Consider the following 10,977-nt stretch of genomic DNA (forward strand, 5'->3'; position numbering starts at 1 on the left):
TATATATATATATAATTTATTTAATATATATATATATATATATATATATATATATATATATATATATATATATAATTTTTTATAGCATTTATTAATATTTTGAATTAGCATTTTGTATTTTTAATTTTCACTTTAGTTTACATTTTTTATTTATTTATTTATTTATTTATTTATTTATTTCACTACTTCAGTTTAAACTTACTTTGTTTCAAATAATTCCCCAGGCAACATTTCTCATCTGTAAGTATCAATAATCTAACATTTATATTTTTACTTTATTCCAGTTTCATTTCATTAATAACCACAATAATAAAAAGCTGCTTTAAATAGTTTGGTTTGGGTTAAAATGCAGATGTTTAATTGTTATGAACCTCAGAAAGGAGCCTCGCATCAGTTGCAGATTTTGTTGATCCACGTCTATTTCAGTCCCAAACGCTGACGTGAAATTGGTGACCTGCTCGCCTACTAAGTTTCATGGCATCATCATTTCAAATGAGTAACACGATCTCCTATATTTATATTCACATCAGAGAGCTAATTGGTAACCATGGCAGGAGGAACATGCATAAGTATTTTATTCCTATATGCAGCACTTGAATTGCATGAATTAATTCTGAAAGCATAAGAAGAACAATAAGTGGCTTCAGATATGTGATGCTGTTCGAGTGACCTTTAAACACCCGTCAATCCACATCCATCTCTCTCTTCTCTCTCCGTGTTCAGGAGTGATCCGGACGGCCGTGGCGGATCTGGATCGGGAGACACAGGACCGCTACGAGCTGGTGGTCAAAGCCACAGATATGGCAGGACAAATGGGCGGTCTCTCCGGATCCACTACAGTGACCATCGTGATCACGGATGTTAATGACAACCCTCCGCGCTTCCCTCAGAGTGAGTGCGCTTTAGGTCAGCCGTTGGTCAGCCGCATGCCATCAGACGTGTCCCTGAGCTCGAACGCTGTCAACAGAACAGCCATCATCATCATCCTCATTAAAAACTGTGATTCCCAGGCTATAAAGGTTAATGATCGAGTATTTGTTAACAGTGCAATGGCTCAGACTTACTTCTCAATTCAAATTCGTGTTATTTTTTGGTATTGTTAATATATTATCGTAGCATATTATGAATTAGCTTTTAGGATTTGTAGCTTTTATTTTATTTTAGTTTAGTGCTGTGATATTGTAATTTGTGCATTTAAAATAAATAAATTATTGAATGAACGAATAGTATTATGATTAAAATTGTATTCAACTTTCATTTATTCTTATTTCAGTTTTGTATAGTTTTAGTTTTAGTTCTTCAACTAGTTTCTTAAGTTAGATGGCCAAAACAACATTTCTAATTTGTTTTATTTTAGGAGCATAACAGTTATACTATTGTAGCATTTATTGAAATTTGGACTAGAATTTTGGATTTTCTATTTTTATTTTGAATTTAGTTTAGTGTTGTTCTTTTGTAATTATTAAGTTTGTGCATTTAAAATAAATAAATAATTGAATGAATGAATAGCATTATGATGAAAATTATGTTAAACTTTCATTTATTCTTATTTCAGTTTTGTTAAACTTGAGCTTTAAGTTAGTTGGCAAAGACAACATTTCTAATTTGTGTTATTTCATTATACTATTGTAGCATTTATTAGTGTTTTGAATGATCTTTTTATATTTTCACTTTTAATTTTAATTTTAAATATGTTTATTTATTTATTGCATATATATTTTCACCTTTTTTATTTTGGTTTAAGTACATTTAGTACTTGAAGTACTCATTTTATTTCAGTTAACTGTCAAGGAAAAGTCAAATTTTTGCTTACATTTTTTAAGGGTCTCACGTAATAATCACATTTTATTTAATTTAAACTTTATTTCAATCAAGCAGAGCTCCCTTTGTGCAACTGAAGAGGCAACCTTGATAAAAGTATTGTAATTATTAATATTTTAAATGATTTGTTTAAGTGCTCAAAAGAGTTAAAATTCCAGATGGTAAAATATGCCAATTTTGCACAGCTCTGTTTGAGATGACTAATGCTCCAGCTATAAACTAATAAAGCACAAATTTGGTCCCTGCTAAGACAGAAAACAGCACAAGCCAGACATTACATGAAAATCCAAACAATTGGAGCAAACTAATAGTGTTTTGATTTTGCAGAAATGACACATTCATCTACTTTTTAGAGTCTCATCTAAAGAGAAAAAGTGGTTAATTGGTTGGTATTTGTGTCTCTATTGAATGATTGCTAGTACTCACACTCTGTATTGATATTTCTATAAGCCTGACAATGATGCTTATTGTTTTAAAACAGTAGTTCACTCAAAACCCAAATGTGCTTATTCTCAGGCCATCCAAGATTAGGATGAGTTTGTTTCTTCATCAGATTTGGAGAGATGCAGCATTGCATCAGTGTCTCAGCAAAGGATCCTCTGTAGTGAATGGGTGCCGTCAGAATGAGAGTCCAAACAGTTGATAAAAACATCACAGTAATCCACATCAGGAGTTAAAATCAAGCACCGTTTACAAGCCAAAACAGCTCTAAACCAATATGTGGCTGGATTTTGATGTGAAAGACAACAGCAGATGGACTTTATCACTGGAGGAAGCATTATTATGGATTATGGACTTGTATTTTAGCCAGAAGCAACCGGTTAAAAAGTTAAAAACCCCTCAATGATGGATTTGTTTCTTACAAACACGCAGCTTTCGTCTTGTCCAGATGTTAACTGATGTGAATCAGCTGTTTGGACTCTCATTCTGACGGCACCCATTCACTAAAGAGCATCCATTGATGAGACACTGATGCAATGCTACATTTCTCCAAATCTGGTGAAGAAACATACTCATCTACTTCTTATATAGCCTGAAGTAGAGTATATTTTCATCCAAATGTAAATTTTGGGTGAACTATTCCTTTAGTTATATAAGTTTTCAAAATCAGAAAAAGTAAGTCACTGTTCCTTTAAATCACCAACTCTGACTCTAATATAGCTTGAGTTCTGTATAAGTTGATCTAGTAAAAAAGTACAGTAAAACAGCAAAATTGTGAAACATTACTACAATGTATTTTCTATATAAATATACTGTAAAATGTAATTTATTCCTGTCACCAAATCTGTATTTTCAGCATCAATCCTCCAGTCTTCAGTGTCACATGATCTTCAGAAATCAGAATAATGTACAACATTTCTAATTATTATCAATGTTGAAAACAGTTGTTCTGCACAATATTTTTTTGTGGAAGCTATGATACGTTTTATTTTTCAGGATCATTTGATAAATCAAAAGGTCAAAAGAACAGGATTTGTTTGAAAAAAAAAAAATATTTTTTATATATTTAATGTCACTTGTAAACAATTTAATGCATCCTTGATGAATTAAAGTATTAATTAGTTGTATACTGTATAGATAACTTTATTTATTTTCATTTAGCTTATTATAGATTATGAGACTAAATGTAATCGTGGCAAACCTATACACAATTGTGTTGCATCACGATGTCTGATTAATCAAATCGAATGAATCATGTAATAGGATTTTCGAATTGTACAGGATGTGTATGTTTAATATTATTTGCAGGCATTACATCAGACAGATATTATGCGTGTTATTGACTTATATATCATATCAGAGGCAAGAGTAAGCTAATACACATCACAGACTCAGACAAATAAAAAACACTTTGTCTCATTGCTCACATCAGAACGGACCGCATGGCCAACGCTTTAATACATTTCGTGACTGGAAGCAAGACTGTGTGTGTGTGTGTGTGTGTGTGTGCAACACATTGGGGTATTATGTTCCCTTTTCTGCTGGTCTTCCATCCTCCTTTTCCATTTCCTCCGGAGGAAAAGCAGCATTAGCTTTATTACAGCAAAGAGACTCGCTGTAATACTGTCTCACATGCCCTGATGTCTATTTTTCTCCGTATTTCGATGACTCTCTCCTCTTTCTTCCCCTATCATTTTCCACAAAAGCCTCATTTATGCCAGTTTTGCTTTAGCATCTAATTCATTAAGATGCTTTTTTTTTTTTTTTTTTTTTTGTGGGCCGAGCTGAAATCGTTATACTCCGTTATGACACATACATCTACATTACATGGAGACTGTACATTGTGTAAGGAAAGGATGCTTATTGAAGGGAGGTTTGACATTGTGTTTAAACGGCTTTACATTAAATGAACAGACCATTCATTTTCTCCATAGAGAAATTGATTCTTATGGACGAATCTTTCGAGGTGGATGTAGCATGAGCTCTGAGGTTAAGAGATGATATGTACTTCTCTGGTGAAGTCAGCCTGATTTGAAGATTATTTTAAGAAACGTTTTCAGAAGGTGTCTGTGAATCATTCATTTCAATCAATCAGTTCAAACTGAACAAAACGATTCATTTGAGTCATTGCTCAGCAATGTTTAGTGGCTTTGGCATATTTTAAAATGATTTGATATATAATCTATGCACACCATCAATAATGTTGGGTTCAGTAAGGTTTTTTATTCGAAAGGTCACATTAAATTTAGTAAAAGTGACATTAAAGATATTTACAATGATACAAAACAAAATGTCTATTTCAAATAAACGCAGTTCTTCTGAACTTTATGTTCATAAAATAATCTTGAAAAATAAAATGCATTAGTTTCCATTAAATTAATAAATAAATAAAATAGATATTTTAACATTGATTATAATCAGAAATGTTTCTAGAGCAGCAAATCATCATATCATGTGACACTAAGGACTGGAGTAATTATGCTGAAAATATAGCTGTGCATCACAGAAATAAATTATATTTTAACAGATATTCACATAGAAGACAGTTATATTAAATTGCAATTATATTTCACTTCATTTACTTAAATTTTAATTAAATTAATGCAGCCTTGATGAGCTGAAGATTTATTTTGCTATGCATTGTTATACTGGTGCATATAAAATTCAAATAATAAAATGTATTTCCCCCCTTCTGTTCTTTTACAGCAGTTTTCTCTTACATTTAATTGAAGAAAAGCAACCTTTTTAAGTCATTCAGAGCAAATGCACACAAACCGAGAAACTGAATATGTCACAGTATATATTTATTATTTATTATTTAAATGTCATCTTTTCTCCAGCTGTATTGCCCAGGCCTGATATGCATGCATTCATTCTCACCACAGTGTGTCAACATGAATGGAAACCATCCTGAAAGTAGCGTCCTCTCTTCCTCTTTCAGAGATGTATCAGTTTTCGGTCTCGGAGGGTGCGGCCGTCGGGACGCCGATCGGCCGGGTGATCGCGACAGATGCAGACATGGGTGAGAATACGGATATGAGTTACCTGATCAAAGACGAGGAGGGTGGAGAGCTGTTCAGAGTCTCCACTGATGGAGACACACAGGAGGCCATCATCACCATCAAAAAGGTAGATGTGACACCTCTCAGTTGTGCCTGAAGGGCGTCCTGGTCGTCACACATGTCCTTATGCTGGATTTTGGTGTTAGCTAGTGATTTTTAAACATCAGATTATGCAGTTATTCTGACGCTTACTCAATCCAAAGACACATGAAGCATCATTTGAAGCTGGACAATTATCTCTTTCATTTCAGCCTCTTGACTTTGAGAACAAACGCACACATAATGTGGTCGTCGAGGCTGTGAACAAACATGCGGACCCTCGTTTCGTGGATCTGGGCTCTTTCCGGGACCAGACCATCGTGCGGGTCAGTGTGTCGGACGTGGACGAGCCTCCCATCTTCATCCCTCCCAGAGGCATCATCATGGAGGTTCAGGAAGACGCTCGCCTGGGAACGCTGGTCGGGATTGTGACCGCCAGAGACCCGGATGTGGAGAACGTCCCTGTCAGGTACAGTATAGCCCATAAAGAATACAGATGTATCTAAAAACACACACACTCTCATATATATATATATATTCACGCTACCGTTTGTGTCAGAGGTTTTTCAGCATGTTTGTGGTTTGCGTCTATGTAATAAGATATGACAGACGTAGCTTATAATATTAGCAACTGCAAGAGCATTCCTTCATTTGTTTCACATTTTACAGAGATATTGCCAGCATTATATTTATTATAAATTTTGTATTTTATTTGTATTTTTTTTTTTTTTATCAGTGTTATTTTGGTATTATTCATATACCTTTATAGAATGTATAGCTAATTTAATTTATTTATTCATTTATTTTGCAAGTTTTAGTAATAATATACTTTTATATAATGCATAGCTTTTATTATTATATTTTCTGTTTTATTTGGAAAGAAAGAAAAAAAGAAAGAAAGAGAAAGAAAGAAAGAAAGAAAGAGAAAGAGGAAAGAAAGAGAAAAAGAAAGAATGAAAGAAAGAAAATGAAAGAATGAAAAAGAGAAAGAGAAAGAGAAAGAATGAAAGAGAAAGAGAAAGAAAGAAGAGAGAAAGAGAAAGAGAAAGAGAAAGAGAAAGAATGAAAGAGAAAGAAAGGAAAGAAGGAAAGAAAGCGAAAGAGAAAGAAAGAAAGAAAGAAAGAAAATGAAAGAAAGAAAAGAAGGAAAGAAAGAAAAGAGAAAGAATGAAAGAAAGAAAATGAAAGAAAGAAAGAGGAAAAGAAAGAAAGAAAGAAAGCAAGAAAGAAAGAAAAGAGAAAGAATGAAAGAAGGAAATAAAGAAAGAAAGAAAGAACAGAAAGAAAGAAAAGAAAGAAAGAAAGAAAGAAGAAAGAAAGAAAGAAAGAAAAAGAAATACGAATTACTGTTTCTTAGGGATTATTTATATCCTTTAAAAAATGTATAGCTATTATTAATATAGCAAATATTATATTTGTAATTAAAATTTAGTGTAAGTTTTACTAATTTTGGCATGTTTTTTTATTCATTTTCTTTTATAAAATAATAATAATAATAATAATAATATATAATTTTTATTTTTTTTTTCAAAGAAAAGAAACAAAATACTTTAATTCAGCAAGGCCACATTTAATTGATCAAAGTTGTCAGTAAAGATGTTTATAATGTTATAGTAGAGCACCACAACTGCTTTCATCATCAAAAATAATGAAAAACGTTTCCTGAGCAGCAAATCAACACACTTGAATGATTTTTGTATAAATCACGTTAAGGACACAGAACTTTAGGCCTGAAATATTTAGCAGTAATATGCCCAGACGTTTCTAGAAAAATTGTTGCATTGGCATAACTTTGTTGCCACAACTCTGCAGCTATAGATCTTACAGGGACTTTGAATTTTAAATACATCATTACGCTTGGCAGCGACGGTGCTTTATCAGCTATTTTATCACAATGCACAACTTCAGTGACTGTGAGCCTCAATGAAATAAAGTGAAAAGGCAAAACAGTTTGTTTATGTGTGTGTTTGTGTGTGTGTTTTCACACGCTGGCCACAGTCCACTTCTTCTTAGTTTAGACAAGGATCAATTTCCTCCATTGAGGAGCCTATTACTGGAGATATATATCGAGTCACGGAAGCGTAACAAAGTGTGGCTCTTGGAATGTGCTGGCCGGAGGCTTTTCCCATTACGCTATGGGCATCTTGGGCACACATAGTTATCAACCTGCCATCCTTTTCTTTACAAAACACATGCATGCTGGCCAGAAAAGCTTCTTCACCTCCAGGCTTTGGGAAGCATGTCAAATGTCTGCTCAGTCGCAAACACTTTCTGTCTGCTGTTGTGTAGTCTTGTGTGTCCAGGACTGTGACTTCAGCCATAAAGTCTGGTTCACACTGCGGCTCATTCTGGCCGGGAACTGCACGCTTATGTGGGAAGAGACAGCGTGGACTGACATGTTAAGTGATTGAGCACAGTTTGTTTTTATATGCCTTCAAGGGCCAGGTTTATCAGCAATATATTATACTCCAGTAATAATCTGAGATGGAGAAGCATTTCTAAAAATTGGGAACAGAATTACAGAGATCTCTTACAAACTGGTGACAGAGATGCACAAGATATATGCATCAGACTCTGGACAATTTTGTTATTATTATATCACAGATTGTTTGTTAATTGATTTTTAAAGTTGATTTAGAAATTTAGTGTTTTATTTTTCACTTATTTATAAAAAAAAAAAAAAAAAATTGATTACAGGACAAATGTATATAGATTTGCACTAAAATATATGTCTCATTCAAATCTGGAGATGCTGGATCCGTCTTTTTACCAGCACAAATTAAGACCTGCTTTTTAATTTTTGATGACACTAAACTGATCATCTTGATCATTTGTTTCTAGACACCTCCCTTGTTCTGTTAATCTTGGAATTAAAAAATGCTAATAAAATAAAATAAAATAGTTATTTAAACTATTGTCTTTTAGAGTAATTTCTATGTTGTATATAACATGAATCAGACAGTCAGTGAACGTACTGCAGGTGGTCTGCATTGTGCATCTGAATTGTGTAGCGAACCCTCGTCAGAGCTTTTTATTCTCCAGAGCCATCAGCGCACAGAAATATGATTTACTCATTGCCACAGCTCAAAGGTAATGCACAAGGGAAGTAAAAGGCTTTGGCTGGCCCTATAGTCTCTCTCTCACACATACACATAGCCTTTGCCAAATTACCTCCATTAAAAATGCATGAGGCTGCGCTCAAAGTGCTCCAGGTGTTATAAAGCACAGCACAGCGCAGTGGCAGCAAAACTCTGCTGGTAGGCTGGCACACATCGGTGTATGGCATGGGGCCTATGCCAGTCAGTACCACTTTAATTATCTCCATTGGACTCAGCTAGCAAACAGGGGCTTTGCCCAGAGCCCCATCACTCCCTCCTGCACCCCGTACCACCCAAACCAGCGGGACAGCAGGCAGATGAAGCCCTCGGAGAGCACTATACCTGCTGGAGAAACACACTCCTGCTATTTGGACAGGAAAAATTTTTATGTTTTCCTTCGGCGGTGGCTTTTTATTAGCTCCAAGAGAGACAATGATACCTGCGGCTACTTTTAAATCTCTATTTTTTTTATTAGACACTGCAAGAAATGACTTGCCAAAATTATTTTTTGGTTCTCAGTAAAACAGCTAAGCATTCTTGAATCAAGATACATTTACTTAAAAAAAAAAAAAAAAAAATCCATTAAGAGACTTTGTGCATTAAAATATTAATTAATATCTGCCAATGGTTTAGAAAACAAATTTTCCCTTTGAATTAATTTATTTTTCTTACCTACATGGTTAGATTTTTCGGTAACACTTTAGAATAAGGTTCCATTAGTTCATATTAGTTAACTACTTTCGTTAACATGAACTAAGCAAGAACAATCCTTCTTCAGCATTTATAAGTCTTAGTTCATGTTTAATTTCAACATTTACTAATGCATTATTTAATCAAAAGTCGTGCTTGTTAACATTAGTTAATGCACTGTGAATTACCATCAACTAACAATGAATAACTGTATTTTCATTAACTAACATTAACGAAGATGAATAAATACAGTAATAAATGTATTATTCATTGTTTGTTCATGTTAATTAATACATTAACTAACATTAACTAAATGGAACCTTATTCTAAAGTGTTACCGATTTTCTTGTTTTAAGCATAAGCTCACTTGAATAGTTCTTGAATAATGAATAGTTCACTGAAAAATGAAAATTTGCAGAATATTTTCTGAAAATGTACTCTCCCTCAGGACATACAATAAGTAGATGAGTGTGTTTCTTCATCAGATTTTGGAGAAATGTAGCATTGTTGGAGTGGTTTAAATCTTACCTCACTGATCGTACCCAGTTTGTCGTTTTAGAAATCAATAAATGTAACGTTGGACAGGTATGTCACGGTGTTCCTCAGGGGTCTGTTCTTGGCCCGATACTTTTTAATATTTACATGTTTCCTTTAGGGCAGATTATTAGAAAGTATGGTTTGGGTTCCACTTCTATGCTGATGATACTCAGATTTATATTAGTGCAAAAACTAATATCACAGGTATATCAGCAACCCTTTCATACTGTCTGCAGTATTTCTGATTGTCATTTGACACTTGAAGCACATATCAAGAGCATTTCAAAATTTAGTGTTTTTCCATATAAGGAATATTGCCAGGATTAGGCCTATTCTTTCATTACCTGATGCAGAAAGGCTTGTCCATGCACTCGTTACGTCTAGGGTTGATTATTGTAATGCCCTTTATCTTGGCCTACCTGCAAAGTCTATTAAGCGACTGCAACACATACAGAACTCAGCTGCACGTGTCCTTACACATACTCCTTCTCGTCAGCATATCTCTGGGGTGCTTAGGAACTACAGTACATTGGCTTTTAAAACTCTTATTTTAACATATAAAGCTGTACATGGAACTGCACCATCATATACATGTGATTTAATTACGCTATATATGCCCTCTCGATCTCTCCGCTCCGCCCAACTCTTTCCTCCTTAAACACCCTTCTTGTTTAAAAAACAACAACACCTTTTTAAGTTGGTGTTTGTGTCTTGATTGGTGACACTGAATGTATATTGTATTCTACCTCTTGTTGCATTATTATTTTTGTTTTATTAATCTTTTTTTTTTTTTTTTTTTTTTTTTTTTTAATAAATGTATTTACTTTTGTTCTGTACTTGTTGTAGCGCTTTTGGTAATATAAATAAAATGTACTATTATTATTATTATTATAATTATTATTATAATTATTATTATTATTATTATTATTATTGTGTCAATGGCTCATCAGTGGATGCTCTGCAGCAAATGGGTAACCAGATAAGCATGCATCAGATACCCATGCGGGTAATAGTTTTTGTTTCAGTTTAAGCATTTGTTTTTTTGATTCGTATATGAAGAATGTTTTTGAACACAGCCGTAGATTAATACATGCAGAAGCTGAACAACTCAAGGCCTTTTTTTAAATCAACACACTCTGGACTTGTGCTTCCATGACAATTAAAAGCCAATAAGAATAATGTAGTTGAAAAATCTTTTCCACGGCCTAAATTCAGGATCTTCTCCAGCTCGACTGTAATAGCTTCTTTTCTTCCGTCTCCCTTTGGGCAGTTTAACTTTTTCCAAGTCA

General features: G+C 33.8%; 1 protein-coding gene across 1 annotated transcript in view; it reads left to right on the forward strand.

Moving 5' to 3' along the window:
• LOC113050204 (cadherin-22-like) overlaps positions 1–5,880 on the forward strand; it is a 124,974-nt gene extending 119,094 nt beyond the window's left edge. The window contains exons 5-7 of the mRNA XM_026212966.1: positions 724–891; positions 5,204–5,391; positions 5,576–5,880. Coding sequence (XP_026068751.1) covers positions 724–891; positions 5,204–5,391; positions 5,576–5,869 — 650 coding nt within the window. The 3' untranslated portion in view covers positions 5,870–5,880. The remainder of the gene's footprint in view (positions 1–723; positions 892–5,203; positions 5,392–5,575) is intronic.
• Positions 5,881–10,977: the final 5,097 nt, after the last annotated feature.

Source organism: Carassius auratus, chromosome 31 (assembly GCF_003368295.1).
Source record: "Carassius auratus strain Wakin chromosome 31, ASM336829v1, whole genome shotgun sequence".
NCBI lineage: Eukaryota > Metazoa > Chordata > Actinopteri > Cypriniformes > Cyprinidae > Carassius > Carassius auratus.